The following is a 22,963-nucleotide window of genomic DNA, read 5'->3' on the forward strand; positions in this document are numbered from 1 at the left end:
TAAACTCGTCTCTGGAGATGGAAGAGACCCTGTTATACTCGATTTCCACTAGCACCATTTTCGATAAGCAACTAAAGAACTTCAAAGAACATTGCAAACTTGGGAGTGCCACCATTCTCAAGCCCACCACCCAGAAGAGGGCAAAGAATCTTTGATCTAGGTTTTGCGCTTGGAGCAAGTACCATATTACTGTAGTGCCACCCTGCCCCTACTGCAATACTTTCGAAGTGTGGCAAATTATTTTTGGATTTTTCCTACCCAAATTAGTCATAAAGATATTAGGTTTTTGTCCGCCTTGTACTTGCTATACTAATCTGAGGGCTGACCAGTGCCCTCCGTGCATGAAGTAAACTATTTGTTTGACCTCAATTCCAGCCCCCGTTAGGGCTGCTCATGGTATTTCTATTTTAGCCATAGAAATTTAGACATTTTTTTGGCCAATACCGAGGCCATTTTTAGGTTGGGGAGTATGTTAGCCAGTACTTTGTCACCATAGAATTGCTTCCAACTATCTTTCCTTTCAATGCAACGGACCTTTTAGCTTTCCGGCACCTACTAAAGAAATGGAGAAACGGGCTCTGAAACTGGTCGCTATGGAAACGAACCATAAAGAACTTGTCACCTTAACCAATGAGGATAGGCTCGTATGCGCTGGACTCTATCCTAACCCCAAGGCAAAGGGTAAAGGCAGTACACCAAGCAAACAGTCATCCAACAAAGAACTGCAAAGAAATAGAAAAACACCACTGTACCTCCTGCCAGTCCCTGCATTGTGCATCGCACTCGGAGTTCGACTATCATTTCTATCAGAGAGACCATTGAGCAGAGTGCTCCTCAAGCTGATACTTCCCCCCAACATGGAGAGGGGAAAGATATCATAGTTGAGCATATGAAACTTGATTCATCAGATTGCGATGAGGATACCCCACTTGGGGCCACTGGCTGCTCGGTGGGAGCAACAGAGGATGATCTGACACTGCCTATTTGCACTTATTTATATTCTCCTTATTTATTTCTGCATATTTTGACCCTACTCGTTCTACTTTCTGACCTCTTCTTTTTGTTTTGCAGATATGTCATCTGCTTTCTTTAAGAAGTTTGCTCAGAGACAAATTGGTAATTTTGGTGGTGAGACTCCTTCAGCCAAGCACAAAAAAAATGATACCCGTGCTGAGACCACTGAGCACGAAGAAAAAGCCCCCAAAAAGATCCCCACCTTCAAGAAGCTTTACACCCCTCTGGAAAAGGCGGGGGCATAGATTTCTTCAGGAAAAACTTGTCAGGCCGAAGGCAAAGCAGCCTCTACCTTGGAGCCCGTCCCTGCTGCAACTGCAAAAGAACCTTCTACCCCGAGTCAAGCTCAAGAGGGTGACATTGAAAATCATGTGGAGGAGCCCAACGAACCCCTGAAGAAAGCCCTGGCAATCCATCATGTGCATGTAAAGAAGGTGTCTGGTGCTCAGAGCGCACTCATGGTCGGCCTGGGCACAAGATCTCTGGAGAACATTACCAGCAATGGTCTCCATAATGTAATCTGGGTAAGTCCTTTATCTTCTTTGTTAATTTTTTTTTGACATCCTTCCTTTAATGTTGTAGGGCTTCTTGGAGCTTATCTATGCTCACCACCGGGTCAAGATGGTGAACAAGCAGATGGGCAATTTGCTGAAGGAATCTGAAGACAATGCCTCTCTGAAAACTTGAGGAGCTTCCATTGCTGTCCTGAGGATCCTCCGCTCGGACGCTCAATGATTGTGTTTCAGACCCCTCTTTTCATCCAAGTAATTCTTACAAACCCCCTGGACGTTTGAGATGCCATGCAAAACTATTTTTTATGTATTTCATATCTGTGTTCTTGACTGAAACTGTTTTGGGGTAATGGGCATGTTGATCGATGCTTGATAGGAAAATGAAATAGTGTTGTATAGGAATTAGAAGCCAGTTTGGTAGTTGAGACCGTAGATTTAGAGCGTAAAACCGAAGTAAAAATTCGATTTTTAAAGTTTTCTTTAAAATTCGATGTTGATCAACGCCCTTCCGGAGTTGAAAAAGTTTTCTTTGAAAAACTTTTTACTTCTGTTTTTCAAACTGCTCGTATAAAACTTAGTGTTTTTGTTAGAATGCTGCTGGTCGTATAAAAGCTTAACTTTTATACACGAGCAACGCTATTCTCACATTCAACACAAGTGTTTTAGAGTAAGTTCTCATCTCCCCTCTTCTGTTCGCATATTTTGATGCAAGATCCGTGGGGAGGTGAGAGACCAATTGACGACAACCTGCTCGCACAACTGCTCGTGGACGAAGAACAACCGTCTTTACTCATTCCGGACATCCTTTTTTCTCGTACTCCACCTAGCAGACCTCACTCAAACCCTTTAGCCATGGGTAGAGTAAAATCAACTGCCCAAAAGAAGAAAACACAAAAACCTTCTGCAAACCAACCTGTCCCCCAAGCAAAAATTCCCTAGACCAGTGGTCAAGAGTGAAATATCTCCTACCCTAGCATCCAAACTCACACTCAACATCAAAATGCCATTCAACCAGATGTTGAATGGTACGTCGCCCCTCCTGGCCGAGTTACGATTAGGATGATTTCCAATTACTTTAAAAGATATGGACTTCCTGGGGTGACTCTAGTCCAACCCACCAAAGACCAACTAGCGAACTTGCCTGGAGGTGCTTTTAGCGTCTGGTTGAGATATCAAATCGAGGCAGGAGCGATCCTACCTCTTCATCCTTTCTTCCAGGGAGTGGCCAATTATTTTGGGGTCGCTCCTTTTCAAATAACTCCCAACGGATATAGAATGCTTTCTGCACTCTATATCCTCTATGGTAACAAGAAATGGCCCGTCCCCACGCCACATAAGGTCAACTACTTGTTCGACCGAAAATCCAACGCCAACCAGGAAAACACAGGGTTCTTCCACTGGTCGTTTATTTTTCTTTAATTTTTTGCTGCATTTCCTTTAGAAATTTAGTGCGTTTCAGGCCCATGGTTGCGACCAAACCCTACTCCAGACATGGTGATCCGATCAGCCCTCCTGGCCAGCATGACTAACATAGAGAAAAGTGTCAAACAACTGGTCATAGAGGCCAATTTGAGATTGGTCGCCCTTTTGGCTCCTCACCAGGATGTGAGGGAATCTACTGCGGGGAGTGCTACCGGCACTGAAGTCCCCAAACAACAGCCTGATATGTCACAACTTCCTCCTCAGAGGGCAACTGGGGTGACCATCAACAAGCCAACTGGTGCCCCTCGACCTGTTGCTGCATCGGCCCCTCCAGGGAACGGAAAGAAGAAGGCCACAGAGCCTATTCTTGAGTCATCGGACGAGAACAATACTAATTTTACGCTTTTAGATAGCCTGCCTATTCCCTTTCACCTCTTCGATGGGGACGGCAATTTTAAATATCCTCCTACTTTAAATTCAGACTTCTTCAGGCCAGAGAATGAGTGTAGCACTAGTAAAGTAAATAATGTAGCGACCAGTAATGATAGCTTGGGTATTATACTTTCAATTTCTTTGTCGTTGCTTCTTAAACTTAGCAAGTTTCTTTTATTATATTGCCTGACTGTTCGCTTGTTTCTTTTTTGCAGACATGCTTGCAGAACGTGCCTTCGACTTGTACACCAAGTCAACGAGCAAGAAAAAGTCTCACAGGTGCCAGTTTGGGGAGGGCTGCAGCAATCAACCCGCGAAGAAGCCTCGAACAGACGACCCCCCTGCGTCTACTCCAACAAAGGAGACAACTCCTCCACCAGCTCCTACCAGGAAGTTGACTCCTCCAACTTTAACAAACCCAGATCCTTCGTCTCCAGTTGGACAGACTCCTCCTCCGGCTCCAGTCGACCCTATGCCTCCAACATCCACCATCCAGTAGTCGGCTGGTCATCAGGAAGAAGCCTCAGGAGACGACCTTACGGGCGTGGTACTCAGCTGAGCCAAAGATAGGCTGTTGAAAATAACAAAGCACCGATGCAGCCGGGAGGCAATCCAGGAGACTGGCTCCATGGGGGTCGACCAAGTCCTCAGCCGCGCACTGAACGAAGTGTTTGCTGTATGTTGCTTTCTGCTTTGTAATTTATGAATTTTCTTTTTAACTTGCTCCTATTAATGACCTTATCTTTTTCTGATTGCAGGGGGTGCTTACCCTGACCTCTGTCTGGCAATTTTCAAGGATGCAGAATGCTCAATTTGAGAAGAAACTCAGCGACCAGCTCAGTGCTGCTGAGGCTCAATACATCGAGCAACTTAAGTTGTCTGAGGCTACTTATGTCGAGCAGCTGAAGGCAGTCGAGGTGAAACATTCTGAGGCCCTCAAAGAGGTCGAGGCAAAGCATACCGAGGCTCTTAAAAAAGCTGAGGTGAAGCACCTCGAGGCGCTGAAAGTGACCGAGGCCACAATTGCTTCTCTTGAAGAGGAGGTGAAGAGGAAGCATGCGAGTATTGCCAAGATCACTCAATCCAAGGACCAGTACAAGGAGGTCTCACTCAATAATTACCGGGAAGCCCACAAGCTTCAAGATGAGCTGGCAATAAGTCGCCAAGAGGTTGCTGCTTTAGAGGAACAAAATGCCTACAACCTTGAAGACTATGAGGGGGCATCGTTCAAGTGCGTCTACTTATTCTAGAAGAGCAATCCCACTGCCAAATTTTCCTATCTCCCAGACCATATCAGGAAGGCAGAGCTGGCTAGGTGCGTTGCTCGCCTAGAGGAAGAGACAATTCCAAGGTCTCCAGAAATTTCTCTAGCAACCGGCATCGAAGGTGCCCGAGAGGAAGCTAGAGATGTAGTTGATCAGCAACAAAAATTGCCACAAGATCCCCCAGCTACTTCATAAATATATTTTATTTTACCTTTGAATTACATGGCCTACGGGCCATGATGTAAAAACAATTTATTCTTTAACTTTTATTGCTGCACGGGCAGCTTTTCTCGTTTTATTAAACAATTACATCCGAGCAGTCACTGCTTCCGGTGTTATAGAATTCCTTTTGATATTATAATAACTGCATTTTATTATAACATCTGTTCGCATGACCGAACTTAGCATACTACTTTGTTTGATTTAACAAAATAACAAAATTTTGCAAAATACTCTAAGTACCTTAGCATACTTTCACTTATTTTGCTCATATGTTTACATACCTTTTGATATGCTTTGCTTACCAGATACCTTATATGCCCCCCAAGTGATCGAGGAACTTTAGGTCCTTGGTCACTTGCCTTGACCAAAACCTGTTCGAACATTACTGCTCGGAGCAAAAGAATTAACATGATAATATAGATAATCAACACATCTAATGAGCAAATACTTGTAATAAATACAATAATTGGCAAGAATGACTGGCTGCGCACAGTCCCTTATATTTCTCGTCATAAATGGACAAAACGTGTCTGTACGAGTGATCAATAAGATCTTACACTTATAAGCGATCAGTCATATAAAATGACCAACCCTTTTTCATAACTTGTAAAAAGTAAAATTAATACAAGCCAATTCTTTGAGAAGAATTGTTTATTGATAATACTTGCGTAGGTGTTCTCCATTCCAATAGCGAGGAATGGGATCTCTGTTGGGGTTTTATGCCCTAATTAAAACCCAAATTCTTTGCAATCTCATTTTATTATCAATAAAAGAATAGAAATCATTTTTTGACTTGGTCAATCACTTTGCTCACATGTTTTATTTTCATGATTATTTGTTTAATATAAACTTCTATTAAATCCCGAGCATATAGCTAATATTATTTATAGTGACGTAATCACAGTGGAATATAAATATGATTATATGTTCATAATAAGTTAGTCCTAAGATTAGTCAGTGCATAGGATTTACACTGACTTGCCAATCTACGATATTATCTACTTACACATTACAGTGTTATGTTCTTTCCAGAACATTAGCAAAGTAGATAAGATCAAATGTATTTGTTACATCGAACTGGACAAATATTGACAGTTGATAAGATAAGTAAACATACCGTTATTATCTATTCTAGTTATATCATATAGTTGACCATAGGTCAATTCAATCTCAATTCTGAGTGGTTAGTATTCTAACTGATTGTATTATTTGAGTTCTTTGACTTGTTCGTTACCAGCTTACCCTACGGACTAGCCCATACTTACATCTTGGGAACTCGGTAGTATAATTGAGTGGGAGTGTTAATCATAGATATGAACATCTATAGCTTCTGATGAAGAAGTGAAACAATGGTTTCCTTTTAGTTTGGTTCAAGGTGTTAAATGACAGAGATCTCATTTCAGTAATTAAATTAGTTTACTGAAATATCATTTACAAGGAACTAAGTGTTTTAAGGATAAAATACAATGAGGGGTAAAACAGTATTTTAGTCCTATCTCATTGTAGACCGTCTATAGAGGATTGAGTGACAATTATGGTTGTAACAATGGATAATTGATAGCGTATCTATATTTTTTATAGAGCGTTCTATGAATTCAAGAGTGCAATTCCGAGTCTATAGTGGAGTCACGAGGAATTAATAAGTTAGTAAATTTATTTGTTAGATTTATGATAACTTATTGGAGCTTGATTTCATAGGCCCATGGTTCCCATTGTACCTTGGATAAAATCATCTAGATCGTCTCAATTAATTAATTTAATCATCAATTAGAATTATCAAAGTTGACCAGGTCAATTTTGGATAGTTTCACAGAGTTGTGTAATTTTGAGAAGAAAAGAGAAATTATGGCAGATTTATTAATTAAGATAAATTGGTATCTAAATTAATAAATAAATTTAAATCAAGGTTCAAATTATAAATAATTAATTTGATAAAGGATTTAAATAATTATTTAATTAATTAAATCAATATAAAATAATACAGGCCTTGATTTTAAGTCCAACGGGCTTATAATCAAATGGGAAATTTCACGGGCCTATAGCCCATGATAATTTCGACCTAGGGCTTCAAAATGGCTATTATTTTATTGATTTTTTAATTAAATTAAATGGCCTAATTGATTCTATAAAAGGAGTACTTATAGAGAAGTCAAAACAGAAGTTTGATAAGTCACAAGTCAGATTTTCTGATAGTTTTAGATTCTCTTTAAACACAAGTCCTTTTCTAAGCCACTTTGTTATTTTCTCTTCTTATCTCTATATCTATCTCATGTGTTGAGAATTTCCCACACTAGTCTAGGTGGTTCTAAGAATACATTGGAAGATTGTGAAGAAAATAGAAGATCGGTTCAGTTTCTTGATAATACTCTGCGACAGAGAGGATAGAAGAGTTAGAGAAACTGAAGGAAGGACTCTTTAATTCCGCTGCGTATATTGTAAGTATTCTATTCTTTGTTTCTCTTGAATTCAATTTTAGAAACATGTTTTAGGCTATCTCGTATTAATTTGTTTAATATTAGATATACATGAAAATAAATAAAGATCCTGTATAAGCTAATCCAACAATCTCCGTTTAAGCGGGCAAGTTTATAGGTGCCTGGATGAAGGACTTCTTCAATCAGGTATGGCCCTTCCCAATTAGGTCCGAGTACTCCAGCAGCCTGGTCGTGGGTGTTTAGGAAAAATCTTCGAAGTACTAGATCTCTGACATTGAATTTCCTTTCTCGCACTTTAGAATTGAAATACCGGGCGACTTTTTGCTGGTAAGCAGCTACTCGTAGTTGGGCTTGCTCATGTTTCTCATCGATCAAGTCCAGGGATTCCATCAATAGCTGGCTATTAGGGCCTTGATCGTATGTTATTCTACGATGAGAAGGCAGATCTAACTCAATAGGAAACATAGCCTCATACCCATAAGCCAAAGAGAATGGAGTATGACCTATTGCTGTTCGGTGGGAAGTTATGTACGACCAAAGGACTTCAGGAAATTTCTCTGGCCATGCCGCCTTAGCTTCTTCTAGTATTTTCTTCAGAGTATCCTTTAGCATTTTATTGACTCCTTTGACTTATCCATTTTCTTGGGGATGAGTGACTGAAGAAAAGCTCTTGATAATCCCATGTCGTTCGCAAAAGTTCGTGAAAAAATCACTATCAAACTGTGTGCCGTTATCCGAGACGATTTTCCTTGGCAATCCATAGTGAGAAACGATGTTTTTGATCACGAAATCCAGCACCTTTTTGGTCTTTATGGTTGTGAGTGGCTCAGCTTCAGCCCATTTAGTGAAGTAATCGACGGCAACCACAGCATACTTGACGCCGCCCTTTCCTGTAGGCAACGATTCGATTAAATCTATACCCTAAACTGCAAACGGCCACTCACTTTGCATCTGTTTTAGCACAGTAGGGGCTGCTCGTGGGATTTTTGAGAATCTCTGGCACTTGTCACACCTCCGTATGAATTCCATCAAGTCTTCATTCATTGTTGGCCAGAAATACCCTTGCCTCAGGATCTTTTTTGACAAGCTTTGCCCCCTAGCGTGGTCCTCGCAAAAGCCTTCGTGTACCTCTTTCATCAATTCTTCGGCTTTCTCTTTCGAAACACATATGAGGAGTGGCATTGAGTATCCCCTTCGATACAGGATTCCATCGACCAGGATATACCTGGCAGCCTGCCGCTGAAGGGTCTTGCCTTTGTTTTTGTCCGTTGGTAATACGCCTTGCGTCAAATACTCTATATATGGTGCCATCCATGTATTTTCCATCTGGATCACCATAGTGGTCTCCTCTGTTCAGATGCTTGGAACAGACAGCCACTCAACTAGTACTATATTCTATGTATCAGCATCCTTCACGCTTGCTAACTTGGCCAAAGCATCAGCATTGGAATTCTGGTCGCGAGGTACTTGCTGGAGGGTGTACTTGTCGAACTGAGCCAATAAATCATTTGTTTTGTTTAAATAGGAAACCATCTTTAAACCGCGTGCCTGGTACTCTCCCATGACTTGATTCACCACCAGCTGAGAATCACTGTAGATGTCGAGCACCTTTATATTAATGTCCCGGCTAATCGTAACCCAGCGAGTAATGCTTCATACTCAGCTTCGTTGTTAGAAGCAGTGAAGTCAAACCTGATTGCGCAGTGAAATCTATGCCCTTCAGGCATTATCAATATCACTCCTGCTCCCGCATGGCACTCGTTAGAAGAACCATCTGTAAATAATTTCCACAAGGGAGCTTGGTTTTAAGACTCAGGCCCATCAGGCTCTTCGATCTGCTCGCTATCTGTAAGTTCAGTGAACTCTACAACGAAGTCAGCCAGGGCTTGCCCTTTTATCGCTGCTCGCAGCAAGTAAGAGATATCGAACTGCCCAAGTTCGACTGCCCATTTTAACAATCAACCCGCAGCCTCTGGATTTTGCAGAACTTGCCGTAGAGGCTGGTCGGTCAAAACCGTGATTGGGTGAGCTTGAAAGTAAGGCCGCAGCTTCCTGGATGCCAAAATCAAGCAGTAGGCTAGCTTTTCAATTGGTGGATATTGCAGCTCCGCTCCAATTAGCCTCTTGCTTACATAATAAACAACCTTCTGCACGCCTTATTCCTCCCTTACTAAAATGGCACTAGCAGCATATTCCGTGATCGACAGGTAGATGAACAAAGTTTCCTTATCAACCAGTTTCGATAGGACTGGTGGTTGTGCCATATGAGTTTTCAATGCTTGAAAATCCTGCTCCCAGTCCTTCGTCCACTCAAATTTTTTGTTGCCTCTAAGTAGATTAAAAAATTGAACGCACTTATCTGTCGACTTCGAAATAAATCTACTGAGAGCAGCAATCCTTCCGGTCAAACTTTGAACATCCTCAATCTTTGCTGGCAATTTCATATCCACTGAGGCTTTGATTTTCTCGGGATTGGCTTCAATTCCTCTTGAGTTAACTATAAATCCCAAGAACTTCCCTGATCCTACTCCGAAGGAGCATTTAAGGGGGTTCAGTTTTATCTGATATTTGTTCAAGACGTTGAAGCACTCCTGCAAATCCTTTATATGCCCTTATACCTTCTTTGACTTGAGCAGCATGTCATCGAATTAGACCTCTTCATTTGTGCCGATTAGCTCCTTAAACATGTGGTTGACTAGTCGTTGGTAAGTTGCACCAGCGTTTTTCAAACCAAAGGGCATTACTTTGTAACAGTAAATCCTTGTATCAGTCCGAAAGCTAGTGTGATCCTCATCAGAAGGATGCATACTAATTTGATTATATCCAGAGTATGCATCCATAAAAGATAGAATCTCATGCCCTGCAATGGCATCGACCAGTTGGTCGATCCTAGGGAGTGGGAAACAATCTTTGGGGCAGGCTTTATTGAGGTCTGTGAAATCCACACATGTTCGCCATTTTCCATTCGACTTGGAAACTAGCACGGGATTAGAGAGTTATGATGGATAAAATGCCACCCTGATTAACCCATTGTCCTTCAGCTTTACGACTTCTTCTCTTAAGGCCTTTGATCTATCTTTGTCGAGCAACCTTCTTTTCTACTGCACTAGTAAAAAACTCTTCTAAATGTTCAGGACATGGTTGATGACTGCAGGGTCTATCCCGACCATGTCTTTGTGCGACTAGGCAAAGAATTCTTGGTTCCTCCTTAAAAACTCCACCAGTGCTTGTTTTGTTGTTGTCTATAAGTTTTTACCGACTTTCACAACCCTGGTCGAATTTTCTTCATCGAGTTGGACCTCTTCAAGGTCCTCGATGGGTCATATTTCTTCCTCAAAATCCCCAAAGCAAGGATCCAAGTCTCTATCCTCACTTTGGGCAATGCCCTATTTGGTGACATTATCTCCTGACTAGGTCTGAGCATCAATTTCCATTTGCCACTCTTTTTTGGGAGTATCTCTCGATACACCCTTCTGTGCCTTGGTGATCGAGGCGTTGTAGCACTCCCTTGCTTCCCGCTGATTTCCCAATATGCATCCTACCCCTGTGTCTGTTGGGAATTTCATGGCAAGGTGCCATATTGAAGTGACGGCCCGTAGATCGACCAGAATTGGTCTCCCAATTACAGCATTGTATGATGTAGGACAATCAACTACTATGAAAGTAGTGAGTAATGTCCTATTAGTAGGTGTAGTACCTGTTGTAACTGGAAGCCTAATTGACCCTGTTGGGGCGAGCCCTTCACCAGAAAAACCATAGATGGTTTGGTTGCATGGCTCCAGGTCCTTGACGGACAGCTTCATTCTTTCCAGCGAAGACTTGTACAGGATGTTGATCGAACTTCCTATGTCGACCAACACCCTCTTCACCATCATGTTGGCAATTTGCACGTCTGCGACCAGCGGATCGAAGTGTGGGAATCACACGTGCTAGGCATCGTCTTCAGAGAAGGTTATCAATTCCTCCTCTGTTCGAGCCTTTTTTGGTGCTCGATCCTCCACACTCATCATCTCGATGTCCTGGTCATGGCATAGGGTTCGAGCATATCGTTCCCTTGCTTTCCCACTCTCTCCTGCAAGATGTGGGCCTCCGCAGATGGTGAGTAAAGTGCTTGCTACAGGAGCTGGTTGTAGAGGTGGCAATCATTGGCGTGTAGGCGTGTGCTCGTTACCACCTTGAGCCTCTCGCTGAGACCCTCCTATGACTCGCACATATCTTCTTAAATGTCCCTGCCTGATCAGGAACTCAATCTCGTCTTTCAATTGGTTACATTCATTAGTGTCGTGGTCGTAGTCGTTGTGAAAATGATAGAACTTCGTCATGTCTCTCTTGGAGATATCTTTCCTTCGTTTGTAAGGTACGCTTGAGTTGGACGCCTAGTAGACTTCAGCTCAGCTTTTGACAAGGGCCGTGTAGTTGGTGAATCTCAGCTCGTATCGACTGCCTTTGGGGCATTTACTCTCAGAAGTTGAGGGTTCATTGTTCGCCCATTTTACACCGTTCCTACCATTGCCATTCCCGTTGCCCTTGCCATTTCCATTTAGCTTTTCTGACCCATTGGTGGCTTTGGCGGGTTCTTCCTTCGGCCCCTTGTCTTTTGTTGGCGATTTCCCTTCATTGGCAATTACATCTTCGAGCTTGATATATCGATCACCCCGATCCAAAAATTCCTGGGTACTTCTTACCCCATTCTTTCTAAGGCTACTCTAGAGGGGTGAATGGCGCCTAACCCCAGCAGTTAGAGCCATCATCTTACCTTCATCGCCCACTGTCTTGGCTCCAGCTGCTGCTCGCATGAAGCGTTGGACATATTCCTTTAAGGACTCTCCCTCCTTCTGGTGTATCTCGACCAGCTGGTTGGCCTCTGTTGGGTGTACGCGACCCGCGTAGAATTGTCCATAAAATTCCTTCACGAACATTTCCTAAGATACTATACTAGCAGGAGGGAACTTAAAGAACCACTCCTGGGTGGTGTCAGACAGTGTCGCTGGGAAGATCCGGCAGCGGGCATCTTCCGACAGTTTTTGTATATCCATCTGTATCTCAAAATTATTAACGTGAGATACTGGGTCTTCATACCCGTTGAAGTTCGGCAATGTTGGCATCTTGAACTTACTGGGGGTTTCAGCCTCAGTGATCCTCTGTACAAAGGGAGTGAGCCTCCTTCTATCGTACTCAATATGAGACGTTCGCCCCCCGACCAGCTATTGTACCGCCTGGTTCAGAGCATCAATCTGAGCCTGAATAGCTTCTGGCACTATTGGGGCAACTGGTATCGGAGGAGCATACTTGTCGTGCCTCTCATGGCAGTCGTTAAGTATGTCTCGTAAGTCATCATCCCTACGCCTATGCTCGCTAACCCTTACTCGATCAAAGATGTTTTGCTACCTGGGTTGCCCTTCAGCGTTCTGGCTAGCTGGCCTATTATCCCTTGGTGGGGGGCTTCTGCATCCACCTCTTGCCTCATTTCTCCTACCAGCATTTCCTCTGCCGTTATCGGCCTCATTATAGTCAAGGCCATCTCTAAATTGTGGCTGACTACAGCGTGACCAGCTGTTCACGCTATTTCCTCCTCGGGCTGGCATTTCTCGACTGTCAGGGGGAGGCCTGCGCTGGTCGTTGGGTCCCCTTGCATTGTTATGCCATGGGGGGCCCCTGACCGCAGAAGGATGCTGCCCCCTGTTTGGCAGATTCAGCTCTTCATCCCCTGGGCGTCTAGGGCTGCGGGGCGGTGGCCCAACCCTATTCTGCCTCGGGCACTGGAGGTTGCCTCAACCAACCTGGGACGGACGCTGTTACTCAGGATCCCTAGGTGGGACATCATCCTGAGCCACAGGTGGCTGCTCCGGCCTTTGAGGGCTTGCTGGCTGGAGCGATGGGCTTGGATTGGGACCTCTTTGAGGTGGCGCATTCGGTGGTTGATCTGGCTGGGAGGTTGTCACAGCCTGAATCCTAGCCAATTGGATGGATGCTTCAAGGACGAACATGGCATCCCTTTGCCGACGGTCCATGTCCACCTACCGATCACTCAGCTCCTGGCGCTGGTGTTCAATTTTCCTCTGTTGCATTGCCATTTTCTCCGTACCATTCTCCTCATTGGCCCTCAGATTATCCAACTCATCCTGCAGCACTCCCATTGTTGCCCTCAGTGTTTCAGAATCTAACTCTTCATAAAACTCCAAATGTGGTTCATTCTCAGCCACATTTCGGGGAGGAGGTTGGGATGGTGCAGCGCTAGTGGCCTGCCCAGTCTTCTTGGATGTTCTTGCCATTAGATTTTCTTAAATTTTTTCCTCAAACTCTCAACAAAAGCACTAGAATGTTGACCCTTGATTTGGCCAACGACAGGAGTCAAATGTACGACAAAAGAATAAACGACAATTATGAATTTAATCTAATGGAAAAGAAGAAAACACCAAGGATTTATAGTGGTTCGGCCCCAAAGAATGGTAATGACCTACGTCCACTTAGTGCTATTATTAATATTGAATCTCAAAGCCGTGATCAAAGAACTAGGGTTCTTGAGTTTCACAAACCTTGAAAGAATTACAATAAAACGATGAATAATCACACTATAGCTCTCTTTCTCTCAATACTTAGCAAAAAGATTCAGAGATCAAAAGTCCCCTCCTTGAGCTATTTCATGCATATTTATAGGCTCAAGGAGGGTTACATGGGCCAATGGGCCTTAACTTTCCTTAATAACCGTGTATCAAGGTAATAAAGAGGAAATATTCAATGTAATTATTATAGGATTACAATCTTAGAAGGAAATAAATCAAATTATACGACCAACCTGGTCGTATCTAATAGTTAAGCCCTGATGAAGCGATGTGCCTCTGGTTGATAGTCGAACAACACTTCCGCCACGTGTCAACCACATGTGAGAAATCCTTGCCACGTCATCATCAGCCAATTTTTGGGTAAAATACTTTAGTTATAGTTTAGCTACACTTTTACCCTAAAACCTCTATTAGCGAGCTAATGGCACATTTTTAACTCACTTAGTAACAACTCTAAGGAAGTAGGGCGTTACAACTTGGTATCAAAACGAGCCAAGGTTTATGGTTCCTGGAGATCGACTGAACTTGTACGCTCGCTACTAGTGACAAGCGTGACTCAGAGTTAGTTGGTATTTATTGAATTATATGCTTAATTGCTTGTTAAAGTGCACTGTTTACTTGAGTATTTATATAGAGCATGATGAATGAGTTGGTATATGCATGATGCTAGAGAAGTGCCCCCTTGATTGTTGTATGCTGCTTGTGATATGTGGATTTGTTGTTTGTGATTGGTTGATGAAATTGGGAGGTGGTTTTGGATGTTGTTATCATGCCTGATAAGCAATGTCATTGATTGTAGGCATATTGTGGTAATGCCTCGACGATCAATCAGACTCCGTGATAATAGGGATGAGGATGACAACCAGGGTCAGAATCCTCCACCTGCCCCATCGAATTGGACAGTTATTTGCCGAGATGGAAGCTAGACTTATCTGAATAGAAGAAGAGCTTCGACAGTTGAGGCAACAAGCCCCTCCTCAGGGCATTGGGTTACAGGTTCCATAGGCTGTGGCACTAGTGTCAGCCCAGCCTGCTGTGGAGAATAGATGGGAACCTTTGTATGACATGCTTAGGAAGTAGCATCCTCCAACCTTCGAGGGTGGCCCAGACCCACTACGGGCAGAGCAGATGATGAATATGATTTCTCCTATCCTGGATTTCATGAGGGTGGAAGGAAATGAGAAAGTAGCTTGCGCCAGCTACATGTTAAGAGAAGATGCCCGCATCTAGTGGGATGTCATGTCTCAGAGAAGGAATATTGCAGTTACGACTTGGGAAGAGTTCAGAAACATTTTTAATGAGAAGTATTACAGTGTCATAGTCTGAGCTACGAAGGTTGGTGAGTTCACCAACCTGACTCAAAATCGAATGACGGTTACTGAGTATGCTTTGAAGTTTGACCAGTTAGCGAAGTTCGCGCTAGATTTGGTGCCAACTGACATGGCACGGAGAGATCAGTTTGTGCGAGGATTGAATGTCATGATGGCCCATGATGTCAAGAGAACTTTGGATCCAGAGACTACCACTTTTGCACAGGTAGTGGACAAGGCCCTTATAGCTGAGGGGGTCGAGTATCAGATATGGAGAAAGGGTACTGCAAGGCGCGATGCTTAGAGGATGGTGCCTCTTTTTACTGGATCTAGCCAAAGTAGCGGCCCCAGTGAGCAGAAGAGAAAGGCCCTAGACTCTCTTGTTCCTCTTGGCTCGGATAGGAGGGCACGAGGTGCTTTCAGTGGCCGTTAGGGCAGGGGAGACAACTGGATGAGTTTCCTAGTGTATCCTCGATGGAGACGACAATGTCAGGGAGAGTGTAGGATTAAGGCCTGATTTACTTGTGGGAGCATCAGTCATTTGAGGAAGGACTGCCCAAAAACTAGGAAGGAAGAGTCGAAGTAGAGCGACAGTCTCACTTCTACCAGAGTATTTGCCTTGACCCAGATTGAGGCTGAGGTTAGCCCCTCGATCGTGACAGATCATGTTTTTAGTGCTGGTTCTTCTTTTACTGCATTGATTGACTCAGGGGCTACTCATTCATTTGTTTATGCTAGAGTGATAGATCAGATGTGTAGGCCTATTGATTTGTATGTTAGGGGATTTCAGACTTTGTTGCTGACTAGGAAATGGTAGTCTCTAGGAGATGTGTTATAGCATTGACAATAGAGATAGACAGTAGGAAATTGTCTATGGATCTGATCGAGCTACCAATGGATGACTTTGATGTGATCCTAGGGATGGATTGGTTAACAAAGTACGGGGCGACGATTGACTGCACGCGATGGTGACCTTTGAACAGGAAGGGAAGGTACCCTTTGTATTCATGGGAATTGTGGGTGGACCATGAGTACCTATGATTTCGGTACTGAAGGCTAGAGACCTAATGTAGGAGGGTTGGATAGGATTCCTAGCAAACATTGTGGATACCTCTAGAGTTGTGTCGATTGGACCGGGTGAGACTAGCTGGTATGTGAATTTCCTGATTTGTTCCCTGTAGATTTTCCAGGGTTGCCACCACACCAAGCGATCGAGTTTTTCATAGATTTGACGCCAGGGGCAAAGCTAGTATCCAGAACATCCTATAAAATGGCTCTGGCAGAGTTAAAGGAACTGAAGATTCAGTTGCAGGAGTTACTGGATTTGGGGTTCATCAGACTGAGTTTTTTGCTATGGGGTGCTCCAATATTGTTTGTCAAGAAGAAGGATGGATCCTTAAGGATGTGTATTGACTGTAGGGAGTTGAACAAGTTGACCATTAAGGACAAGTCCACTAGCTAGGAATGACGACTTGTTTGACTAGTTACAAGGAAAGATAGTATTCTCTAAGATCGATCTTCAGTCAGGCTACCATCAGTTAAGGATTAAAGAGGAGGACATACCAAAGACCACTTTTCGAATGAGGTATGGAAACTATGAATTCATGGTTATATCCTTTGGATTAACCAACGCCCTAGTAGCCTTTATGGAGTTGATGAATAGGGTCTTCAAGGATTATCTGGAGAAGTTTATGATCGTATTCATTGATGACATACTGGTGTCCTCTCAGTCAGAGACAAAGCACAAGCAGCATCTATGCCTGGTATTACAGCGGTTGAGAGAGCATAGGTTATATGCTAAGTTAAGCAAGTGTGAGTTTTGGCTACCCCAAGTAACATTTCTGGGTCATATTGTCAGTAAGGAGGGGATTCTGGCTGACCCAAGCAAGATTGAGGCAGTGGGGGATTGGCCCAGGCCGAGTAGAGTGCGGAAGTTAGAAGCTTTTTGGGATTGGCAGGGTACTATTGGCAGTTTTTCGAGGGATTCTCCATGATAGCCACACCATTGACCGAATTGGCGCATAAGAAGACTAAGTATGTATGGATAGATAGGTGTGAGAATAGTTTCAAGGAATTAAACTGGCGACTAATCACTGCTCCAGTATTGAGTCTCCCGTCAGACAATGAGAAGTTTGTAGTCTATTGTGATGCTTCCAGACAGGGTTTGGGATGTGTACTGATGCAAGCTAGAAAGGTAATAGCCTACGCGTCGAGACAATTGAAGGAGTATGAGCAAAGGTATCCCACACATGATCTGGAATTGGCGGCAGCAATATTTGCACTTAAGGTTTGGAGACATTATTTATATGGTGAGAAGTGCGAAATATACACTGACCATAAGAGTTTGAAGTACTTCTTTACTGTGAAGGATCTGAACATGCACTAGAGACGTTGGCTAGAATTGGTAAAGGATTACGATTGTGATATTCTATATCATCCTCGGAAGGCCAATGTGGTGGTTGACGCGCTGAGTCGGAAGGGCCCAGGAAAATTATTCAGTTCGAGGTAGATATCAGACAAGTTAGCTGAAGAGACGACAAGAGCAAGTATATAGTTTGTGGTTGGTTAGTTAGCCAACATCACTCTCCAGTCTATGCTCATTGAGATGATTAAGGAGGAAAAGGTGGAGGATCCCCAATTGAGAGAGCACAAAGAGAGCGTCTTAGCTGGAGAGGCTAAAGATTTTTCTATTTCAGAGATGGGATTACTAAAGTACAAAGTCCGGATTTGTGTTCTGATGAATTCAAGTATTAGGCGAGAGATCTTGGATGAGTCTTATACCACTCCCTATTCTTTACATCCGGGCACGACGAAGATGTACCAAGATTTGAGAACTCTGTATTAGTGGCCAGGGATGAAGAGGGTTGTGGTGGATTATGTGGCCAAGTGTTTGACTTGTTAGTAGGTAAAGGCTGAACATCAGAGGCCAGTAGGGTTGTTGCAGCCTCTAGGGATTTCAGAGTTGAAATAGGAGGATATCACCATAGACTTTATGGTTGGATTACCAAAGACCATGGGACAACATGATTCATTGTGGGTGATTGTGGATAGGTATACCAAGTCCGCCCACTTTTTTCCTGTTAGGACAACTTATACTGTGGAGCAGTATGCTGACTTATATGTAAAAGAAATCGTACGACTACTTGGGGCTCCGAGGTTGATAGTGTCCGATAGGGACCCCACCTTCACTCCAAGTTTTGGGAGAACCTGCAGAAGGCTATGGCTGTACAGTTGTAGTTTAGTACCGCGTATCATCCTCAGATGGATGGGTAGTCTGAGAGGACGATTGTAACGCCCTACTACCTTAGAGCTATTACTAAGTGAGTTTAGAATAGAAATCGTGCTTTTGACTGACTCTAAGTGGTTTCTAAAACCAAAAGTGTGGATAAATCAGAATTTAAGGATGTACTCTTTAAAATGTTTAACTTCATTGAAAACGTAAGTATAAAACATCTGGGATCCCAAAATAAGGTTTACAAAATATTTACAACTCAAAAATAGATTTACACCAGGTTAACTATCAAAAGAATGGATCAATACAGCCATTTACAAAATGGCCCCAACCAAAGCAGTCGGGCAGGCCGAACATGTACGCGCCGCTCCCACGCTCTCCATACTCATGGCCGGTTGACTGACTCCTTGCTTTTACCTGCCACACGGAGCACCCGTCAGCAAGAAAACCCAAAGAGCACATAACATATGCAAATAATATCACTGGCATAATTCACTAATAAATAGGAAAATCATCAATTTAAATAAGCACGGCCATGCCGCCCCAGAGGCCTTACCAAAGCTTGGGGTCTCGGTCATTACCGTAGGATAACTCATGTATCCCTTGGGTCCCACCCTCGCTATAGCATCCCATGTGCTGAGCGTTACTTCCGGCCCCACTGCCGTACCCGGCCCTTGCCGCTCTCGGCCTTGCCGTTCATTCCATTATGATCACACATATCATACATTATGAAATAACCATTCAAACATACAATAGTTCATCTAAAATTACACATTTTCACACAATACAAGCTAGGGCCGTGCCCTACAATCACACAATGGGCCCATGCCCTAATCTCGGGTGTTACGGTTTTCTTACCTGTATTCCGTGCTTTCCGATGCACCACGGTCACGAGCACGGTCCACTAGCACGAGCCTCTCCGAAATCCTAGTCACAACACACATAAAACACTTTTAATACTAACCAAGCCCAAAACCACTTCCCGGGACCAATCCCGTACTCCCGGGACCTCTAAAACCTTAAAACAACACCCCGGAGACATCCCTCGAACCCCCGGAGCAAAGGCCTAAAATTGCCAAAAATGATGTCCTGAAATTGGCCTTGTGCCGCGGCACCCATCAGTCAGGAGCTCCACGCCGCGGCACGAAAAACCTGTGCCGCGGCACGCCTTCGCAGGCCCAGAATTCTGGGTTTTTCCTTCGCGTTTTCCCGAGCTTCAACCTCTCCAAATCACCCCAAACCAATACCTAAACCCCAAAACTCAAATCCAAACTTCATATGATCAATCTAACACCCTATAAACACTAGGATCAAGATCAAAACATCAACACACCCAAGATCCACACCTTTGATCTCAAATTTAGCAACTCAAACCAAAACCCATGAAAATCTTAACTCAAGCATTAAATTCCTCACATCAACACAGAAAACAAACTTAAATATGCATAAGATCCTTACCTCAAGAGTAGAATCCACCCTAAAAGTTTCCTTGATCTCCTCCTAAGCTCCCACTTCAGCCCCTTCTACACTTCTTCTTCTATCTTCTTCTTGCCCTAGCCTTTCTCTCCTCTTCTTTTCCTTCTCTTCTAATTTTATCAAAGCCTCAAGTGACCCAATGCCCAAACCGTACACCCCATATACCCATCTGAAACTTGTCTATTTGCCTTGCCAAAAGACCAATTTACCCCTTCCTAATAATCCCTCCTAACTAACCTTCAAGGGCACTTAAGTCATTACACTTCTATTTCAATTCTATCACTTTTTATCTTAAAACTTGTTACCCAAAGCAGTTACTAACGGTTACCCAATCACCGATAACTAACCACTCATCCTCAACTCAACTTACAAGATTCCCGAAGTACCCCTAGGCTCCTCCCGAGCCGGGTACAACATCCCGTTGTGACTTTTAGACTAATTGGCTCACTAGGACCGTCTCGATGTGTGCATCCTGATAAAAACACCACCTCACATGGCACAATTCACATATTACAATTATCACAGTTATGCCCTAAAATGGCCAAATTACAATCATGCTCATTCTAAGACAATCAGGTCTATATGCATACTAATTCACATAGTCGTGCATCTCAAATAATCAATTAGTCATATAACGTGCATTAAACGATAATCATGCATAAAAATCAATAGAAACACACACCAAATCCCATCATGCCCTCCAGGCACACTACTCCAGGCCCTTAAGCCTTAATACTGAATTTGGGGTCGTTACAACGATTCATGTAACGACCCACAAATTACTAATAAGGCTTAAGGGCCTTAATTAGTGTGTTGGGAGGGCACGATTGGTTTTTGTGTGAATGAAGTAATTTAATGCATAAATCTGTGTTAAGCATGCTTGTATGATTATATGATTATATGAATATAAGAAATGCATGTGGGCCCCATTTGGTTACCAGGGGCATATTTCTAATTTTTGTCCGTTGAGGGCATAAATGTGATATTTGTATATATTGTGATTGATACCACATGTGAGTGGTGATATAATTGTGATGCACGACCTAAGACGGTCCTAGGGAGCCGCTTAGTTAGAAATTCACAACGGGGTCAAATACCTGGCTCGGGAGGAGCTGAGGGGTATTTTGGGAATATTATAAAGTGTTCGGGAATTATTGAGTAGCAGTTAGTAATTGAGTAATGGTTTGGACATGTCGGGATTAAATGTGGATTTATAGGAATACTTGAGGATTTAGCGGGATTTAGGTGAAATGACAGAATTTCCCTTGAGGTGGTATAAGACTTTTTATTATGGGATGGGAAAAATGGTAATTTGGTCTTAGGAAAGGACAACTCTGGCTAAGGAGAAGTCAAATACGTTACTTTCACTTAGGAATAAACTGAATATTTTGGTTGGAAGTCTAGAGGAAACCAAAGGAACTAGAAGGAAGGAGAAGATGAGCTATTCTCTTTGGGGTCAAGGAAGGGACTCAAGGGTGAATTAAGGGAGACTTTGGGTAAGAAATTCCAGGGTGCAAAGTTAAGTTTTAACTCTTTTCCTTACGGAAATTCTGCTGGTAATGTTAGGTTAGTAAGCTGAAATTGTGTTATTTTCTTGTGGGTTATTGGAGTGAAGACTCAGCTTGGAAATCAAAGGAAATTAGCTTGGAGTTGGACTTTAAAGTAGCTCAAGGTCGAATCACTGCTTAAGGTAAGAATTTCATGTGTCTCTGAGGTTTATAATCTGGTGTGGTTTAAGTTTTTGAAAGGGTGGTTTAAGTTTTTGTGAATTTTGAGCCACTAGGTGAATCTTGGGTTTGATTGTATGATTGGGTGTGTTGCTCTGATTTCTGAGTTGCCATACTGTTTATTTGGGATTTTAGGTTGAGTTGGGACTGGGGTGTACCTTGGGGTTGATTTGGAAGAGTTTTGGCTCGGGAAAGATGTTGGGAAAAACCTAGTTTTTTGGGTTCGCATATGAGCGTCGCGGCCCTGTTCTTCCATGCCGCAGCGCTAGGTTGATCAAGGGATGGAGACCATTCTGGGCATCGTGGCCCCTATAGGGCAGTGCCGCGGCGCTAGGATAAATTAAGGAGGTTGAAACTTGAGATTTTAGGGTTTTGGCTCAGGGGGCTCGGGGGACGCTTTCGCTACCTTGTGTGGGAAAATGGGAAGTCCCGAGAGCACGGGTTTGGTTCCAGGAGATGATTATGAATTGGTTATTAATGAGAGTGGTATGTATGTGTTGTGACTAGGTTTTCGGCGAGGCTCAAGTTAAAGGACCGCGCTCGGGATTTCGGTGCTCAAGAAGCTCAGAACATAGGTAAGAAGACTGCACTCAGTTGTGAATTTATAATGGGACTAAGAGTTCCCTGTTTTGTATTTATTATGAAGAATGATATTATGCCATGTGAATAGTAAACAAATCTCCTAAGAATGCCGGAGTTTACATTGGATCACAGGGCACGGCTCAGCCACTGGTAGCTGAGGATAACTTATTATTCACTGAGCCTGGTTTAAGCAGACCGGAGTCAGTGGGGTAAACAAAGGATGCGACCTAAGGGTGTCGACCTAGATTATCATGTGATTTGGTTCTCAATGTTAATTGATGAATTTGCATGCTGTATAGCTAAGTATTAGTTTGTAGATTCTCTAGCTATGTCTGTGACTCACGGGTGCTACATGGTGCAGGTAAAGGCAAGGGTAAGCTTGATCAGCCCTGATTCAGAGAGATCTGAAGGCAGAATGTACATGACCAGCTGCTCGGCCGCCACGGTTGAGGAAGAGGCATGAACAGGAGGACCATAAATGTCTGTTTTTCCCTTAGAGTGGCTAGCGGTAGTTTCGTACCTTTGAAATTTTGTAAATTGACTTTCGAACGCTGTTTCTTTTGGGATCCCTTGTACAAAATGTTTAATTATATGAAATATATCTTTTATGACCAAAACCTTTTAACCCTAGTTCATTAGTGGTTTCAGTGATATGTTTTTAACAAAATGACTTGATTAGCAAGTCCTGCACCATTATAAATACACAGTGTAACAGCCTTGGGTACCCAGGGCGTTACAATTCAGATACTAGAGGATATGTTACGAGCCTGT

At 43.2% G+C, this 22,963-nt stretch overlaps 1 protein-coding gene across 1 annotated transcript; it reads left to right on the forward strand.

The window, feature by feature from the left end:
* Window positions 1-3,191: 3,191 nt before the first annotated feature.
* LOC133806441 (uncharacterized) lies at window positions 3,192-3,879 on the forward strand. Its single transcript, XM_062244543.1, has 2 exons — window positions 3,192-3,396; window positions 3,596-3,879. The coding sequence occupies exons 1-2, from the start codon at window positions 3,192-3,194 to the stop codon at window positions 3,877-3,879; spliced, it is 489 nt and encodes a 162-aa protein (XP_062100527.1).
* The last annotated feature ends 19,084 nt before the right edge of the window (window positions 3,880-22,963 follow it).

The sequence above is a fragment of the Humulus lupulus genome, chromosome X (assembly GCF_963169125.1).
Source record: "Humulus lupulus chromosome X, drHumLupu1.1, whole genome shotgun sequence".
NCBI classification, from domain to species: domain Eukaryota; kingdom Viridiplantae; phylum Streptophyta; class Magnoliopsida; order Rosales; family Cannabaceae; genus Humulus; species Humulus lupulus.

Excerpts from the sequence above, each read along its gene's own strand:
- LOC133806441 (XM_062244543.1), top strand. The coding sequence starts at position 3,192 with ATGTCACAACTTCCTCCTCAGAGGGCAACTGGGGTGACCATCAACAAG. Across the intron at positions 3,397-3,595 it reads TCACCTCTTCGATGGGGACG|ACATGCTTGCAGAACGTGCC; the intron begins GCAATTTTAAAT and ends TCTTTTTTGCAG.